General features: G+C 31.6%; 1 protein-coding gene across 1 annotated transcript in view; it reads right to left on the reverse strand.

Annotated features, from left to right (window-relative positions):
- Nucleotides 1-400: 400 nt before the first annotated feature.
- The window catches only part of Rab18 (RAB18, member RAS oncogene family), a 33,130-nt gene continuing 12,546 nt past the window's right edge, over nucleotides 401-20,984 (reverse strand). Inside the window, exons 3-7 of the mRNA XM_005334280.5 lie at nucleotides 14,744-14,805; nucleotides 9,420-9,492; nucleotides 5,513-5,631; nucleotides 5,372-5,438; nucleotides 401-1,933 (exon numbers count right to left, since the gene is read on the reverse strand). Of these exons, the coding sequence (XP_005334337.1) occupies nucleotides 1,758-1,933; nucleotides 5,372-5,438; nucleotides 5,513-5,631; nucleotides 9,420-9,492; nucleotides 14,744-14,805 (497 nt within the window). The 3' untranslated portion in view covers nucleotides 401-1,757. The remainder of the gene's footprint in view (nucleotides 1,934-5,371; nucleotides 5,439-5,512; nucleotides 5,632-9,419; nucleotides 9,493-14,743; nucleotides 14,806-20,984) is intronic.

Raw genomic sequence — 20,984 nt, forward strand, 5'->3', positions numbered from 1 at the left:
AATCTATCAAACAAAATTCATTTTTAAGGTTATATGAGTGACTCATACGTATCCAAATTCTATCCAAATCAAGACAACAATCCAATGCACAGAAATATTATTATGTCACTCAAGGAGCAAAAAGTAATACACAGAAAAGTTTTGTCAATACAGACTACATAAATACACAAATCTAAATTTTAATGTAACATGAACAAATCATAAGTACAGTTAACTACCTTTTTTCTAACACTGTAGAAGTAAATGTTTTATATTTAGTGAAATATACAGGATGTATAAAACCTTTAATCATATGTAATGTAGACTAACAAGTGTAAACCAAGTAGAAAATGAATTTTTCACATGTGAGAATGTGCATTTCAGAAAGAATCCAACTTGAAGTAAATTCATTAACACATACTGCAAAGGTCCACAAATATGTTTATCTCATTTATAATTGTACAGAGATTAAATTGATAAGAAATTAGTATCAGAATCTTACTGAGGGGTATTGTAGTGACTACCCTTTAAAAGACATATTATTTGGGGGCTTAAAATAGCAGAGATCAATGTAAATTAAATAACATATGGATAGGAAAAAACATACAATTTGCAACAACAGAAGATTAGAAAACCGAATACTGCAGAAAAGATGTTAATGTATACAAAGTTGGTTTTAATAAGCTATTTGTTACTTGTTATAATAAATCGTCAAGATTTTCATTGCAATACCATTTTCCCACACAGGTCAGAATCTGGAAGCAGTATACTCTTCTCAAATTGTCATTTAGTTTTGTTTTTTTCCTTTCCCACTCCTCAAAGTACAGAAATAGGTTTTTAATATCAATTAGCTATTTTTGGAGGTCATAAGATACAGATAGTCATAAAAATTACACAAGCTACACTGAGGTACCTGAATAAATGCTAACAACATTTATGAGAAAAAAAGATGGTTTTAAAAGTGGTAAGTATTAAAGGAGTTATGATCAACACACTATTTACGTCCTTCTGAAACCCCAGTTAGGGAAACCTTATTGCCATTCTGCCAAATGCGACATAACTAAAAGCACTGCACACAGGATTATGAATCCAATGTACATATAGAGGATCAAAAGTCCAGTTAAAACAACTGAGCTAATCAATGAAGTAAATTAGAAAGTAATATGAAACTTCTTTAACATATCAGTACTATTTTAGAAGCATCATCAGAACAAATAGAGATTTAATTATGAATTGGCCTGGGCTACATTCTGTACTGAGAATTTTGCTTAGTACTAAAAGAGAATCTTAAACATCCTAGAAAAGCTGTGAAATCATGCTCTGTTATTCCTCAAAGGAAATTTAACAGGTTTGATGACACCAGTATACCTCCCATGGTTCTAGGAGTTCTATCTACATACCAAGTAATTCAGTAATTGACAGGAATATTTAAGCAGAAAAAACAAAACAATACAAAGCAGCAGACCCTGTATTGACATACACTAAACAGATGGATGTTTTAAAAAATTACATGATAAATGTAAATCATAAAATCAAATGTACTCATAAAGGTACACCTATTTTATGTTACATATAAAACTGTAAATTGCAAACTGTGCATGCGTACCATAACATTTTACCTGGGAGGGCCGATGAGTAGGATTTCTTGCAAATATTTACTGCCATGATACAAAACAATTATGTGCAAACTGCAAGGTGCCTAAAATAGCAGTTAGAGTTTATATACAGAAAGATGTCACTATCTGATCAAATATGCAAGAGATGGAATTTCCCAGAGTTTATAACACAGAACAATAACCACCACAGGCTCCTCCTCCATGGCTTTCTTCCATGTGTGACAATTTGACTCCTTTATTCTGGTTCTCACTTTCCCATAGTCCAGGTGTCTGAATTATCTTTTCAACAAGTTCTTCAAAGGCACATTGTACACCATCACAGGTTTTTGCACTTGCCTCTGAAATTCAAAGAAAAAGGTCATAATATATACTTCCTGTCCATTTTCCCATGTTTTTCTGGAAAACTCATATCAGCCTACAACACATTGATAGTTGAATAAGCAATTTCTCCTCATAGGTTTAATATTAGTGAATTTCGACTCTAAAATTAAGCTACTAAATTTTATCCATAAGATACATAAGCCCAGGATTTTGTGACTGAATTGTAACTTGTAAGGCCCTACTCAAATATTATGTCCAAGTTTTTTCCTTAGTTTTTCAGTTAACTCTTAAAATGACCTCTAAAGCAGATGTTATTCCTATTTTAAAATAAGGAAATTTATGCCCCAAATTCAATAATTATCCTGATTATTCTGTGCATGCAACCAAGCATTGATAGGTGGCAGAATAAAATGACGTACAACCATGAATACTGGTCTCATTTTATTTATGCTCATGAAAGTCAAGTGGACACTCAGCATTGATTCCTAAACTTACCTTACCTTCAATGTCTTCAGGTGACTAATTGTATTCCTTTTTCTTACTACCGCTCTATCTCTGCTGATAATCTATCCAAGAACTCAGAATTTTGTGCTTACTAAGTGTATACTCTAATGCTGGGCTATGCCCTGAGCCCCTCATCATCTAGCTTTATATTGAGAAAAAAACAAACTATCTGGCAAGAATGACCTTATCATTCCACTAATAAAAAAATTTACCAAACTAACTGAATTTGTATCTTTTTTCTGCCTTCAGTCTATTACAACTGATAAACCTATTCCTACCTAAATCCCCTTCACTAGACCTGGAACCCCATTCTTTCTCATGTAGTAAAGAATCATACTCTCCCTCTTCTCTAACATACTAATCTCTAAAGTGTGCCAATTTATTTGCCAAAAAAAATACACACATGAATTTTCCCTATAACCCACACATCCTTATTGCAACCACCCAGTTTCTCTAGTCTCTTGGGAAATTATTTGAGCGAGTTATCTAGAGAAGCAGCTTCCACTTTTTTATCTCGCATTCTTTTCTTCAAATGATAGCAGCCCTCCCTTATCCAAGACATCCCTGAATATATTATGTTTTTTTCCTATAAGTCCATACCTATGATAAAAGTTTAATTGATAAATGAGGCAGAGTAAGAGATTAGCAATTAATAATAAAATAGAATATAACAATATATTGTGATAAAAAGTTATTTGAAACTTAGGAATTGTTAATTTCTAAAATCTTACATTTAATAATTTTAGACTAAGGTTGATCATAGGTTACTGAAATGTGAAAAGAGGAGATTACTATTCCCTCATTAGGCTCTTATTCCACACCACTCCATTGAAACCATTCTTTTCAAAGCCACCAACATCCTTTGTATTGTCAAATCTAACATCCTATCTTTATTTGAAGTCTTTCAGCATTTGATACTGCTAATCACTTACTCTTTCCTTAAATAGTGTGTTCACTTCACTTCCACAACAATGAACATTCCTGGTAATCTTCTATCTTACTGCTATGTCATTTACAACCTTACTTGCTAGCACCTTTTTCTGCTAGCCTCTAATTGTTAAGAGTGCCCCAAGGTTCAATCTTCAGATCTTTTATGCCCATATTTTTAAAGTGATCACTCTAATCAGGAGACCCTAAATGCAATCTAAATGCCAATGACCAACACATCCATTGGTTCTTATATCTAAGCAAAATTCTTGACCTCCCACTTCTCTACCCCAACCTGTTCTTTTCTCAATCTTCCACATCCTAATTAATGGCAGTATAATCCATCTACTTGCTCATGCCAAAAACATGGAGTTGTCTTTGAAGCTCTCTTTCCTTATCCTCCATACCAATCCATTTACATATCCTGTCAGTGTTACCTCCAAGTATTTCCCAGAACTACCAACTTTCTACTACCCACTGTTGCTATGGTCAAAGCTACCAGCTTCATTTACCTGGGCCAATGTAAAAGCAGAACAAGACTCTTGCTTCTGCTTCTCAGAGCCTATGGTGTACAAAAATGAATTTTAAAAAGAGTATCAGACTCCACTGTTTTCTACTACACTTGCAATAAAATCAATCTCTTTACCTTTTTAGCCTTATCTTTCACCATCATCAGTCTTCTTCCTTTCCAACACATGCTATGTTCCATCCCACAAGCTTTATTCCTATTCCTTAAACACATTAAACCGATTCTGACCTCAGGAAATATCTGCTCTTCTCTTAGCTGGAGTTGATCACATCTAAAACTCACATGATGAATTTCTACTCAAAAGGCAATACCTCAAAAAAGTTTTACTACTTGATCCCCACCCTAGTCCTTCTATCGACACAAACCATGTTTTCTTTGCTTCATCGCACTACTTATTTATTTATATCTGTTTTCCCACCAGAATGTAGACTCCATGAGGGCAGTGAGTTGGTTTGTTTTATTCATTGTTATATCCTCCATGTTTAAAAATACTAAATAAACTAATACATGAGGGATATACAGCAAGTAAGAAGTAAAGGTAGTACTCAATTTTTTTTTCAAAAATCTTTATTCTTTCTACTTATACTCCCTGCTTCTATCTATATATGTTGTTCCCCGAATTCCATTTGAAAATTCCTAGTAGTTTCTAACACCATGGGATAACCAAATCAGTAGTTCCTAAAGCTGCTTTCACAATGGAATCACCTTAAGCACTTCAAATAAAATGCCTCTGGTTTTGTGATAAGGGACAGGGACTTGCAATTTTAAAAAGCTCCCCAGGTAATTCTGATATAGTTAAGCTCTTTTTAAGATGACAGGTTGGTAAACTTTATCTGTAAGGGTACAGAAAGTGAATATTTTATGGTTTATGGTCTATAGACCTCTGAGGTAACTACTTAACTCTGCCATGTAACATAAAAGCTGTCATAGACAATATGTAAATGAAAGGACATGGCTGTATTTATTACAAATGGGAGAGCCAGATTTGGCCCATCCTGTTCATATGCATATTAATATTTGAGGAACATAGTAGAGTAGGGCATTTAGTCATGCCCTATTCTACTATGTTCCTGAAATATAAATGCATATGAACCATCTAAAAATCTTATTAAAATAAAAATTCATTAATGCAGATTCTAATCCAAAAAATCTGGGACAGCACCTGAGATGAAGCATTTCTAACAAGCTCCCAGGTGGTGCTAATATTATACTGCCAGCACATGGACCAGGAAGATACAACTTTAGCAGTGGGTGCCAGGCTGAACTGAATGCCATTAGGTCTTTAGAGAAATGATTCAATTGTATTCTACAATTTCACATAACATGATCCTATAATTTTATAGAAAGAAAGAATCTCATTCTATTGGTATTTTTTGTAGCACAAGGCAACTATAAACTAAATAAATATATTTTGTGGTTCATAAACAAATAAATTTAGCAAAAACCCCACTTTAAAGTTCCTCGTTAATGAAAAGATATTCACTCATATACTTACCGATAAATAACATGGAATGCTTTCGTGCGAATTTCAGGCCTTCATTTCTATCAACTTCACGATTTTCCTAAAAGATAAATGCTATAATTTTAAAAAGCTTCCAAAATATAGAACCAAATTGCTAAGTATCTACCTTCTTACCTTATCAATTTTATTTCCAACTAGCATGTTTACTATGTCATTTCTTGTACAGTATGTTTCCAATTCATTTAACCAATTATCCAATTTAACAAAGGTGTCTCTTCTTGTGACATCATAAACTGAAATACAAGCAGAATCATTTATTAAATGAGCATTAAAAATAAGAAGCAATGACGTAATTCTGATATGTAGCTAGAAGCTGACTTTACTATATAGGCTAATCTGTTTTTTGTCACGTCAAATGAGTGTCTAGTATCTACTGATTTATATGGAAAAAATACATGTTGAAATACAAAACAAGAGGACACAGAAAAACAAAATAGCCCAATAACATGTAATGAGATACAAGCAGTGATAACAAGCCTTCCAACAAAGAAAAGCTCAGGACCAGACAGATTCTCAGCTGAATTCTAACAATACTTTAAATTATTAATTCTTTAAAGAAGAATTAAAATGCCAATACTTTCAAATTATTCCATGAAGCCATATCACTCACAGTCATACCAAAACCAGGTAAGAACACATCAAGGAAAGAAAATTACGGACCAATATCCTGATGAATTTAGATACAAAACACTTAATAAAATATTAGCAAATCGTATTCAATAACATATTAAGAAGATTATATACCATGACCAAGTTGGTTTTTATTCCAGACAAGCAAGGATGGTTTAATACATGCAAATCAATAAATATAACTAATTACATTAACAGAATTAAGGACAAATATCACTCAGTAATCTCAATACATGCAAAGAAGACCTTTGACAAAATTCAGCACCCATTCATGATAAAAATATTAAAGAAACTAGGGGTAAAAGAAACCGACCTCAACATCATAAAGGCTATATATAAAAAATCCAAAGCCAAACTCAGTAAATGGGGAAAAACTGAAAGCATTTCCTTTAAAATCTGGAACAAGGAGATACAAAGCTAATAAACAAATTTGGTAAAGTAGCAGGTTATAAATTCAATATATAAAAATCAATAGCTTTCCTATATACCAACAAATCTGCTGAGAAAGAAATCTGGACAACAACTCCATTCACAATAGCCTCAAACAACAACAACAAAAACTCAAGAACCTAGGAATAAATCTAACCAACAATGAAAACTACAGTACACTTAAGAAAGAAATGAAGAAGACCCCAGAGAATGAAAAGACCTCCCACATTAATGGATGGGCAGAATTAATAGTTAAAATGGCCATTCTACCAAAAGCTACACACAGATTTAATGTAATCCCCACCAAAATACATGACATCCTTCACAGGACTAGAAAAAAAAACAGTCATTTGGAAGAATAAAAGATCCAGAATGGCCAATGCAATTTTAAGCCAAAAAAGCAATGCTGGAAACATCACAATACCTGACTTCAAATTATACTACAGAGCTATAGTAACAAAAAACTGCATGGCACTGGCATGAAATCAGACACATAGATCAGTGGTACAGAATTATAAGACTCAAAGACAAACCCACAAAAATACACACACACACACACACACTGCACACACACACATATACACACACACACACACATATCTGATTTTTGACAAAGGGGCCAAAAACACATTGGAGAAAAGATAACCTTTTTTAACAAATGGTGCCGGGACAATGTTATCCACAGGTAGAAGAATGAAACCAGACCCTCATCTCTCACTCTGAACAAAAATCAACTAAAAATGGATCAAAGCCCTTAAAATTAGACAAGAAACTATGCAATTCCTAGAATAAAATGCAGGGTGAACACTCCAGCTTTTAGGGATAGAAAAACACATTCTCAACAGAATCCCTGAAGTTCAGGAAATAATGCCTGGAGTTAATAAACAAGATGGTATCAAATTTAAAAGCTTCAGTACAGCAAAGGAAACAATTAGGAATGTGAAGAGATAACTACAGAATGAGAGAAAAATCTTTGCTAGCTACTCTTCTGAAGATAATTAATATCTATGATATTTAAAAAGCTAAAAAAACTTTACACCAAAAAAAACTCAATTAATAAATGGACAAATAAATCAAAGAGACACTTCTCAAAAGAAGAAATACAAATAGTCAATAAATACATGAAAAAATGTTCAACATCATTATTTATTAGGGAAATGCAAATCAAAACTGACATTTCATCTCACACCAGTCAAAATGGCAGTTATCAAGAAAACAAAATAATAAATGCTGAGGATGATGTAGAGAAAAAGAAAGGCTTTTACACTGTTGGTGGGATTATAAATTAGTACAACTACTATGGAGATCAGTATGGAGGTTTCTCAAAAGAGTAGGCACAGAACACCATATGACTTAGCTATATCACTTCTCAGTATTTACCTTGAAGAATTAGTCTTCTTACTACAGTGATACAGGAATACACGTTTATAGCAGCAAAAATTCATGATAGACAAACTATGGAACCAGTCTAGGTGTCTATCACCAGATGAATAGATACATAAAATATGCTATACATACACAAGAGTTTTATTCACCCACAAAGAAAAATGAAATCATGGCATTTGCAAGAAAATGGATGGAACTAGAGACCATCATGTTAAGTGATATAAGTCAAACTCAGAAGGTCAAGTGTCTTTTATGTTTTTCTCTCCTATGCAGAAGCTAGAAAGAAAAAGGGAAAATAAAGGTGGGTATCTCCTAAAAACCAAAGGAGATCAGTAGAGGAAAGTGACCAAGAGGTTCGAGGTGGGAAATGCTGGGGAGTGATACTGTCCAAATTATAGATATATTCTGTGCATGTGCAAATATGTAACAACAAACATCAAATTGAACAACTATAAATATACCAATTAAAATGTGGAAAAAATATACAACATATCTTTCAGTCTTATTAAAACACATATTGTGACAGAAATGAAATTGTATCCAATGTGATAACTGAAAAACAATTATAGAAAAACAAAAGCTATTCCCCCTCATAATGATTACAGAGATGTATCCAAATACCAAAAAAATATTTAGGTCCCAATCCTGGAAAAACAACAAATTATTTTATATAAACATAAACACCTACGTCCCTCTTAATTTCTTAAAAAGACCAAATATTGCAACTTTGAAAAAAATCATAGCACAGGGCTGGGGTTGTGGCTCAGCGGTAGAGCATTCGCCTCGCACATGCAAGACTCTGGGTTCGATCCTCAGCACTACATAAAAATAAATAAGTGAAATAAAGCTATTGTGTCCAACTACAACTGAAACATATATAAATATTAAAAAATTATAGTACAGTTAGTGGATGGGATCTTAACTGTCTTCCTCTGTTACTACCTTCATCGTATGTCATCTTATATCATATTAAGCTTATTTGTTTTCTAAAATTAGGAGATATTGAATCAAAATGGTAAAATTTACTATCAAGTCATAAGTTAAAGAAACTATGATCAATCCATATTCTTTTAAACAGTCTCCCAGAAATACTGAGAACACTTTCAACTAACATCACTTTTCAACAAATTACACTGAAAGTCCACATTTGTTTTTCAAATTGTTTGATTTTGAATCCATAGTGTTAAGTACTTTATGCTATTTTTAGAAATAGAATTGATAAAAAAGATTCTCTTCTTCCTTTGTAGAGTGAAGAAAATATTAATTTAATGATGAATGAAATTTTTGGTAATACTCCAAGACAGACCAACACATATGGGTTTTCAGTTATGTCCTCATCAACATGTGCTTTTAAAATAAAGGAAATAATTTTATCTTTTTTTTCATTGCTACACAAAGAACTGAACAAAATTTTTAAAGTTGTAATATTCATTAATATTAAATAAGGAAATATAACTTCAAATTACCTAAAAGTAACCCAAGAGAAAAATAAAAACTTTTTGAACTTCCAGACTAGGAAAATTAGAAATTTCAGTAAATAATATTTTAAAACATTATATTAAAATTAAAAACTTACCTAATATAACACCCTGTGCACCTCTGTAATAGCTAGGAGTTAATGTTCTAAACCTTTCTTGACCAGCAGTATCCTAAAATTGACAATCAAGCATTATTAAATAAAACAAACTATAAATAAAAGATCGTTAACACATTGTTGTAAAAGTATAAAATCAATGACATTATTAAAAATAATATCAACATAGAAGCTCATTAAAACCCTGGAATTTAAATAAGCTGCATTTTTTAAAAGTATTACATAAAGTAAATATTGATTCATCTCTAGGAAAAATGCATCCAAGTAAAGATTTTTTGCTATTTGGGGTTTAAAATTTTTATTGCACATGAAAGCCATTTCACTGAAAGCCATGATTCTCAATCCAGCTGTGTGATCATTTTCTGAGAGTCTTTGTGTCCAACTCCCAATGATTCTGACTTAACTGGATGAGGTAAAGGACAGAAAATTTTTAAATCTTCCCAGGTTATTCTAATGTAGAATCAAAGCTGAGAACTACTATCTTAAAGATGGTGTCTTGTTTTACTTAGGTAAGGAATTTTGAGGTTGGACTCTATTAAATAGAGTTTCTATGTATCTTCTTTTAGGAAAATGCACAAATGATGTATACTAAATATGAAACACAAATTTTGTAAGGGCTGTGACCTCATCTGTTCAATTACCAGTTTAATCTCAGTGTCTTATGCAATTTTTGGCATAGAATATAGAACATTTTTAGGGGGAAAAATGAATAAACTAATTTACTACTTCCAGGTCTGGTTCCTTCTGCCTTTTTTCTACCACTGACTTTGAATCATTGCTTTTTAGAGCAACAATACCAAAGCAAAGGCAACTACATTTATATAACATTTTATTAACATTTTGTTATATAACATTTTATTAAAAGAAGTTTGAACACAGATAGGCCTATTCATTTATATATTACCATATGGCTTCCTTTAGGGTTGGACTAAATATTTACTACCTGGCTTTTTAAGAAGTTTGGAGTCTGCTGATATAAAGTAACCTGAAGGACTGGGGTTGTAGCTCAGCGGTAGAGTGCTTGTCTTGCTTGTGTGAGGCACTAGATTAGATCCTCAGCACCACATACAAATAAATAAATAAAATAAAGGTATTGTGTTCATCTAAACACTAAAAAAAAATATTTAAGAAAAAACAAAGTAACCTGAAGAAAAGTAAAAATACATCAAATTTCAGTAATGCTATGACAATAGAGAATGTTTGAGGATATTTACACCCAAAGAGAAACTTAAGAGGAAAATAATTTTCGATATAAACTACTTTGAACATAAATTATTTGTTCTGATACATTTATATAAATGTAGAATTTCCCTACTTCCAAATTCTCAGCATTACATTAACTAACCCCCATCCCTGCCATGTTTAAGTGAAGCAGTAACACATCTAAAATTCAACTTTCCAGATAACTTTATTTCTCTCTTTACAAAAATTCTTTCAGCCTCCAAGTTTCTTACAAATCTGCTTCTGATATTATAAATTATTCAATTTGCATACTTGCTCAACTTTTTAAAAATAACTATATAAAATAAAGCTACATAAAGCATAGTCAACTCACTATCTAAAGCAGATTAAAATTCTGATATCATCATGTAGCTTGATATTTTGATTTAATAATCATTACTACATGAATGACCTCTAATCATGTTTGATCACTATTATCAAGTGATCAACACTTTATTTTAGAGAAAAAAAATCAACTAGAAGCCTTGATGATATAACGTGTATGTTCCTTCTATGTTTAACTATAACATCATTTTAAAAAGCAACTGATAGCCTTACACCAGTACCTATTTGAAAAAGTCAACTCATAAAAACTAAATAAAAAAATTCTATCCTAAAAAGACAAAAATCATTATGAGAAACATATCCTAGCAATTCACTTATAAGCAAAACCCAATAAATTAGCAACATTCAAATTATTCAGTATCACTTTTGGAACTCCATCATGTAAAGTATCATAAGCCATCTTTTTTTTGAGCAAAAAGGAGAAAAATAAAACAGATTTGGAACAGAAACTTGGAAATTTAAGAATTATCTGTTTTTCCATACATAGTACACCACACTTTTAACAAATAATTTGGGGCATGAAACAATTTAGTTTAAGACCTTTTCATTATGACAAGGAAAAAAGAGTTCTATTTGCATACATAGGGAAACAGTATCCATAACTTTAATTAATTTTCAGAACTAACAGAAAGCAAATAAATATGAACCTTGCTTGTTCTCTCTACTCCTCATTGAGATCAACTTTAAAAACTGTCTTTCATGAAATACAACATAAAAATATGAACTATAATTCAAATAAATATATCCACAAAGACTAATGTTTTAAAAGTAAAGAAGACATAAAAGGTATTCTCATGTTAAAATATTACATATTAGTTTGGCACTTTACATGTGAATACTAAAATAGAGCAGATATTTAAAATATTTTGGATTTACTCATAAAAATACTCAAATAAGTATGATAATTTTGAGTGAAAAATCACAAAACCCTACGTTGTAGCACTGGACCAGAATTTATATGAACTATATGCCTAAATGGAAGTTAAGCTTTTGCATCTGTTTCAAAAACAGCAATATGTGATAAATGAAATAACATCATTGTGAGATAAAAGAAGCTGATCTTTTAAGTGTTTATGTTGTGGTTTTGTTTTCTGAAATTGTAAGAAGAGAAAGGATTATTAAAGAGAGATATAGATAAACCAAGGGCTAGAAAAGATCTAAAAATACCAAATAATAGAATTATGGGAGTGGAAGTGAGACAAGGATACAGAAGAAAAGACAACCTCTCAGATGCAATTTAGATCACGATGAGTATATGTTTAGAGAAGATAGCAGGGGTTAAGGGCTAAGTTTAATTATTCTATTTGATCCTAGGAGTAGTATACATGTGGGAGAGTAAACCCATTTTATTAGTATAAATAAAACCATAGCATAACTAGAGGCAACTATGGTTTCATGTACATCTAATATTGAGTGGAAAGGCCTTCCTGACTACAACATGACACTCTAATGCCATGAAGAAAATAAATTATTTGACTATATAAATACTAGAACCTTGGTATGGTAAACACATCCCCACCAGTCAACTCCCTAGCTCATCTCATATTTAACAATATTTGAGTATAAATGGCAAACTGAAAAAACGTAATTTGCAGCACGTCAGAGTTAATATTACATGCATAAGAACACAAACATTCACTTTAAATAAGATTTTAAAGATAAATAAAAGAGTAAGAAAATATATGATAAAGAGCTAATATTTTTAGTATATAAAGACTAATTGTGGAAAAGATGAATGCTAATATAAAATGGGCAAAGTAAATAAAAATAAAATTCATTTTGAAACATGATCATAGATCTGAGAAAAAACTCAAAAGAAATGTAAGAACATGTAAAAAATTATTACTCACAGATTCAAAAATGAGAAAGATTAACAATACTTAGTAGAAATTAAGGTTTGGAAGAGTGAATATAAAAAACACAATTGGTGGAATGTAATTCATAGCAATACAAACAGAAAAATAAGACTTTTTGGTATCACTGTTAAATCTTCACATTCTTTAAACCAATATTTCTAATTCTAGGTGTACATCCTAAGGTAACCAAATAAGTACACACAGATATATAAATCATGATGCTCAAGAAAGCATTGCTTATCTTTGAGAAAAACTGGTATTAAATCCATGTCACTGAGGGATGGCTGAGTTAAATAATAGCCATAAAAAGAAATACCAGGTGACCATTTAAACTGATGAACCTCTGCACCTAATGACACACAAAAAAATCTATACATTGTGAGTAGGCAGGGGAACAAACAAGTTAAAAAACACATATATATGTATTTAATATTATATATACACATGACTAGATATTTTAAAAGACGTTCACTAAAAACTTTATACTGATTAAAGATAAACTTTTTTCTCTATTAATTTCTTATTAATTACACGTTTTAGAATGAGCTAGTATTATTCTTAAGTGGAAAAATTTCTTCTTTAAAAAATATTTATAAGTCTATTTAAAGATATCTCTTTAAGAAAACCTGTCAGCATTTTCATTAGGCAAGTAGAAAATAAATTTAAAACAAAAGAACTCTCCTATATGAGAGAAAAATCTCACTGAAATCATCAAGCCTCAGATCCTATTCTAATCTACGTGTTTCATGAAGCCACAGAAATGGAAGAAAGAAGCAAAATGTTAACCATGGAAAGCATATGGAAAATCAGGTCCTCACTTCTGTAGAGAAGCCAATATTCTTAAATTGTTTAATATATTTTACTATACTATAGTCCAACATTTTCCAAAATGTTTCTATTAGATATTACTATTTTGATTCATATCAAATATAGATGGGGGAGAAGGGAAAATAGGCTAACAATCAAAATATGACATTAGGAAAAAATTAACACAAATATATTAAACACACTGTCATTATTTTGATATAAAACATGATGGAAATAGTAAATTCAAAGAATATTAGGAAGATGAATGACATTATAAAATACACAAACATCTGCTTTTTCAATCTGTGATTGATGAACAGGCAGCATTTAGTATTTAGCCACCATGTGGAAAGCATGTCACAATTTGATGATTGCTATTTAGTTCTGAAATCATTTATCATGTTACAAAAATGCATATGTTTAAGTATCATAGTACTTGTAAAAAAATAGATATTTTATAAGAAATATGTATAATACATATTTATATGTTAGCAATAATGCCTCTTGGATGTTTTTAACAGTTAATGGTACCTTATTCATCATTAGCAAGAAGGGGTCTAGTCAGCAGAGCAATGTGGATCAGAATAGTAGGATTCACAGAGAAATGAAAACAAGCCAGTAAGGAAAGACAAGGTAGTAAAAAGCAAATATAAAGTGGCAAACTCAAATTTTTAAATATCTATAACCATAGACATGAAAAATATTTTCCCCTCAAGTATCACTTCTCTTCCCTTCCCCTAACAAATGCCTTTCATGTTGCTTTAGTCTAGCTGGTTTTTTAAAAACTCTAATGGAAAATATCCAGTAACAATGACTCTGACAGACTAGGTAATTTTTTTAAAAATTGTTTTGTTTTGAAATATATTAAGGTGATTATAAATTTTAAAAATTTAAGTAAAACAAGTTTTTAATTACCCAATTTTAAGATGTAACTATATATTATATATTCATTAATTAACAAATATCTCAAGTTATTTAATACAAGTTTTCATTTTCCTCTAATAATACTTAATCAATTTCTGCTTCCCTAAAAAGTATAAGTTTAATACTTATTAAAAACATTTTAAAAACTCTTACCCATATTGCAAGTTTAGCCTTATTTCCATCCACTGAAATTGTTTTCACCTTAAAGTCAACACCTTGAAGAAATTAAAAATATAAGTCATCCAGACATATACTTTTAAAATTCAATATTATTAACAAAACCATAAAATGGAAAAATCCACTTATCAAGTGCTCAAACTCACACCCCAAATTCTTAGAATTATGGATATGGAAATTAAAAAAAAACATGTTGCTAAAGATCATCAGCTCAGGATTGAATAAGGATAAGTGAAAATCAGATTGAATAGAATTCACTCACTCACCTACCTGTACTTCCCCTAAAAGGAAAAATAAAATTCAATTTAAGGTGATAATTAACTACTCACATTTAAAACCAAGAGCTAGAATTATGGTGCTAAAAGAATATTAACTGATTAAGGATCATGGCAGTTTTCAGGGGCTCCCAAATTATATACACACTGTTTTTCACAGTCCTTTACTACCCACCAACCACTAACTCTGATCACAACTATAAGCAGTTTAGAGGACTGGTAAGAATATGAATGGCTCATTTACTCCTTGTCTGAAGTATTCTTTACTTTTGTCCTAAAAAAATAAGATTTATGTAACCTAATAAATGATCACTTGCTACCACACAATTTCATAAAGAATTTACATATAGAAACATTTGTCCCCAATCTTGTAGGAAATCTTCATAATTGATAGAAGGGTGCCCAAGATTCTATGAAAAGCTTCTCTAACTACCAAATATATGTAAAGAGAAAAAGAGCTTCATAAATTACCCAAGATTTTATTACAGCAGTACCCTCTCCCCCAAATTGCCTTCTTTCCAAAAAAAAAAAGGAGCTGACACATGCCATCTGGCTTAAGTAAACAGAAACTTCCCACATCTTTAAAAGAGTATCAAAAATAATGTTCAGTCTATCCCACTGGCCAGAGGGGAAAACATTAGCTCAAGAAATTTAGAAAATAACTTATAAAAAAGATCTTACTAGCTTATCACAATCAATTCAGAATAGCTCCAACAAAGATGAGCAGCACTTTCATGTACTAAATGCTTAACAGAACACCTGTCATCAATATGGAAATATATCAGTAATTGAGGGTGATTTTTAGTGATCATTACACCCACAAATGAAACAATAAAAACTCATATTTAAAATATTCATTGTGCCTAATTTTTTTGTATTCCAAAGAAATAATATTTTAAAAAAGTTTACATAGTCCAAGGAAAACTTAAATGTAGCAATCAACCAAACAAACAAAAATCTCACATACTAAATAAGAGAAGAAGGGAGAGAAGAAAAAGAAGGAAGGAGGGATGGAAGAAGGGGAAGATTCAGGGAAGGAAAAGGTTTGGACTCAGAGTAGGCACTAAATTAAGGTCACTGGTAGACACTACACAGAATGTGTTCTCCTAGATATCTTGAGAATTGACAGTTTAAATTCTCAGGGGAAAGTATATGAAGAACTTTTCCCTGCTTTAACTTCAGAAGCATGTCCAGGGCAACCAGTCTCTTTCCTAATTAGTTTTCCCAAGTAAAGAAACTCACTGTTCCCAGAATATTTGTGTTTCCTTCCTTCCCCACCACTTTTTCTCTTTTATTATTTCTTGTTTTTGCACATTTTGTCAATAGTCCAATAACTATCTCTATCATAGGAAAAATTTGCATGTGGATAACTAACAATATTTCCAAGTCATCCTTTTGACACATTATATCTGTAATTTACCAATAACAACCAAAGGAGACAATGCCCACTGGAGTCCTACTGTCAAAGCCAACAGAAGTAAAAGGATGACTCATCTGGATCCAAACCCCTAAGTCTTCATTCTTCCTCCCTTGGATTCCTGATGAGTCTCATTCAATTGAGCTCTTCAGTTTTTATACTGTAAAACTGATTTTTCACCATGCCTGGTTTTTTGGGGGGGTCTGACTGATAAATTGTCTTTATTGGTAGCAGCAACAGGAGTTTTTTGTGATTAATTTGATTTTGCCAACTTCTTACCACATTTCAATAAATCACTTTCAGCCTCTTCATATGGATGTCAAGGAGCTCATAAGAGAAGTAGAATTGTTATTTCAACTTTTCTTTTGTTCACCTGTGTCTGCATTTTCAATATGATGTTTAGTTCAGTTTCTTTGCAGGAATCTCTTTAAGGCCTATTTTATGAAGGGTATTTTATTTAAAACAAGATAATATATTCAAAACAGCCTTTGAAACAAGAGGTCAAATATGAAAACGTTAACAAGGAATATTTAAACTCAACAATGTATGTTTGTGAATGGAAGAAAAGAAATATCAATTGAAGTACCTGTTTTGTCAAAAAGGAGAAAAATCAATCAATAAAAATTAACTGCAAATTGACACAAATGTCAAAGGAAATTTAAACATGTTTTAAAAGTCAAGAAGACATAAGTAAAACAAAAGAACCAAATTAAATTTCTAGATATAAAAATTGCAATGTCTGAGATGAAAAATACACAGAATGAGATTAACAGCATATTAAACATTGGAGAAGGAAACATTAGTAAATGTAAGGAGAGAACAAAAGAAATTACCCACAAGAAAATGCAGAAGAGATTCAAAGAAAATGAGACAAGTGGGAACTCAGTGATGTTAGCAAGATGGCTGACTAGAGGTGTAAGGCTTGCTTCACTTTGCAAAAAAAAAAAGACCAAAACAAAGAAAACACAAAACAAGACCCCAAAACAAAACAAAACAAAAAATGGCATGTTTGAGGCACGTTATCAGAGTACAGCTAGAGATGTGACAGAGATGTCACAAACATGGAGACTCATGGTGGTTTTATAAAGAGAAGAACTATGCCTATAGTCTCTACTATCTCCTCCAGTTGAGATCAACTCTGAACCAAAAGAGACTTTGCACAGAGGGTAATGGGTAAGCAATTTCCGTTATTACCATGAATGCCTAATGTATTTGCTGCTGGAGAAGCCTGTAGCCCTCACTGGCCCTGATCCTACTTTAGTCAGTGATTAACAGAAATTAATCCACTGATTAAGTTAAATCTCTTATTATCTAATCCTTTCACCTCTGAAAATTCTTGCATTGTCTCACACATGAACTTTGGGGGACATCTCAAATCTAAACCATAACAGATGCATTTCAGATTTTGGATTTTTGGATTAGGGACACCCAACATGTACTATTAATTTTACAGAAAAGAAAAGGATTATAAAATAATATTGGACAACTATACACCAACAAATTGGATAATCTAGGTGAAATGGACACAATCCAAAAAACATACAATTTGTCAAAACTGGCTCACAAAGAACTAGAAAAATTGATCTACTAGAGAGAATGGATCAGTAATCAATTCTTTCCAGAATGCAAGAATGGCTAAATATTCACAAAACAAAGAACAAAAATCAAAACAAAACAAAACAAGGATCAAAGTAATATATCACATTAATTGAAGGGAAAAAGATCATCTAAATTGATTCAGAAAAAGGCATTTGACAAAATCAAAACCCTTTCATAGTTAAAAAAAAAATCACAAACTAGGAACAGGAGGAAATTTCCTCAACATGACAGAGACCTTATATGAAAACTCACAGCTAACATCATACTCAATGGTGAAGGATTGAAATTATTTTTCCCTAAGAACAGAAAAAAAGAAAAGAATACTAACTTTTTCCACTTCTATTCTACAGAGTATTGAGTTTTAGCCAGATACATTGGGCAGGGGCGGGAGTAGGCAACCAAATTGGAAAGGGAAAAGTAAAATTATGTCTATTTACAGATAATATGATCTTACATGAAAAAAAAACTTTAAAGGCTCCACACAAATACACATATAAACACTGTTACAACTTATATTCAATTTCAGTGAACTTGCAGGATACAATATCAATAGGCAAATGTCAACTGCATTTCTATACACTAGTAATGAAAAATCCAAAAAGGAAACTTTTAAAAACTAGTCCATTTAAAAAAGCATGAAAAAGAATAAAATATTTAGGAAAACAACGTAACTAAGAAGGTAAGGACTATACACTGAAAACTACAAAAGTTGCTGAAGAAATTCAAGGAGACATAAATAAGCAGAAAGATAATAATATCCCATATTCATGAATTGGAAAGCATAATATTGCTAAGATGACAACACTACCCAAAGTAATTTACAAATTAAACACATTTCCTATTAAAAATTCCAACAGCTTGTTTTGCAGAAATGGAAAAACTGATACTCAAATTCACACAGAATTGAAAGAGGCACTGAACAGCAAAACTTTCTTAAAAAAGAATAAATTTGAGAATTAACACTAAAACCTCATATACATACTAAAAGGATTTTTGACAAGGGAGCTAAGATTATTCAATGGATAAAGAACAATCTTTTCAGCAAATGGTTTCACAAAAACTAGGTGTTCGGGCTGGGGATGTGGCTCAAGCGGTATCGCGCTTGCCTGGCATGCATGCGGCCTGGGTTCGATCCTCAGCACCACATACAAACAAAGATGTTGTGTCCGCCGAGAACTAAAAAAAAATAAATAAATATTAAAATTCTCTCTCTCTCTCTCTCTCTAAAAAAAAAAAAAAAAAAAAAAAAAAAGGTTAAAAAAAAAACTGGGTGTTCACATGCAAAAAGGAAAGAAGCTGGACTCTTACCTATTCCACAAACAAAAGTTATCAGAAAATGGATCAAAGATATCAATATAAAATCTAAGTCCATAAAACTCTGAAGAAAACATGAAAAGCAAATCTTCATGATATGGAATTTGGCAATCATTTTTTGGATATGACAGTACAAATATGGTCAATAAAAGCCCCAAATACTGGATTTTACCAAAATTTACAAGTTATCAAAGGACATTATCAAGACAGTGAGAAAACAACCCCTCATAATGGAAAAAAAAATATTTGCAAATCATTATAACTCAACCTCAAAGGACCCATATAAAAAATGGGCAAAGGATTTGAATGAACATTCTCCGCCCCCCTCTATATATATATTTATATATATGGCCAATAAGCACATAAAAATATACTCAACATCATTTTGCCATTAGGGACATGCATATCAAAACCACAATGAGATACTATTTCATACCCATTAGGATGGCTTTTTTTAAAAAAAGGAAAATAACAATATAGTGTTTGCAAAACCACAATGAGATACTATTTCATACCCATTAGGATGGCTTTGTTTTAAAGGAAAATAACAAGTATAGAAAAGGATTTAGATAAATTATAACCTTTGTGTATGAGAATCTAAACTATTGCAACTATTGTGAAAAACAGTTTGGCATTTCCTTTAATTCCACTCCGAAGTATATACCCAAAGCAACTGGACAACTAAGTTCATACTAGTATTCTTTAGCACTACGAAAAGGTAGAAGTGATAAGTGCTTGTTGATGGATCAATAGCTAAGCAAAATATGCCATACACATACAACGGAATATCACTCAGTCATAAGAAATGAAATACTGAGATACTACACTATGGACGAACGTTGACAACACTGTGCAAAGTGAAATAAGTCAGACACAAAAAGACACATATTTTAGGATTCTTCTTCTGTGAGATATCTATTTGCCTATTCTAGATATTTTATTATACCGAAAGTAGAATAAAGGTTACCAAGAGCTTTGGGAAGAGCTTAGTATAGAATTAATGTTTAATTGGTTCAGAGTTTCTGTTTGAGGTGATTAAAAAGGTTCTGGAAATGGATAGCAGTGACTTTGGGAAAATATTCTAGATATTTTATTATACTGAAAGTAGAATAAAGGTTACCAAGAGCTTTGGGAAGAGTTTAGTATAGAATTAATGTTTATTTAGTTCAGAGTTTCTGTTTGAGGTGATTAAAAAGGTTCTGGAAATGGATAGCAGTGATGGTTGCACAAAAATGTGAATATGCTCACTCAGTGAATTATTCATGTAAAAATAGTCAAAATGGTAAGGTATATGTTATATATAATTATTACAACACCAAAAAACCCCCCACAATTCCCAACACTATAAAATAAGTAAGTAAATAAATAGATAGATAATCTTGGCGTTAAGTATCTATTAAAGAAATTGAGTCTATACTTAAAAACTACCCATGCTGGGGTGGGAGACTCCAGAGCCAAACTGAATGTCAGTAAATTCTTAAATAATAATACATTCTAAAACGATCTTGCAGGATCTGGAAATGGTGGCACATGACTAAAACCCCAGTTGTTCTGGAAGCTGAAGCAGAAGAATCTCAAGTTCAGAGGCAGCTTCAGCAGCTTAGCAAGACTC

This window comes from Ictidomys tridecemlineatus, chromosome 10 (genome assembly GCF_052094955.1).
Source record: "Ictidomys tridecemlineatus isolate mIctTri1 chromosome 10, mIctTri1.hap1, whole genome shotgun sequence".
Classification (NCBI taxonomy): domain Eukaryota; kingdom Metazoa; phylum Chordata; class Mammalia; order Rodentia; family Sciuridae; genus Ictidomys; species Ictidomys tridecemlineatus.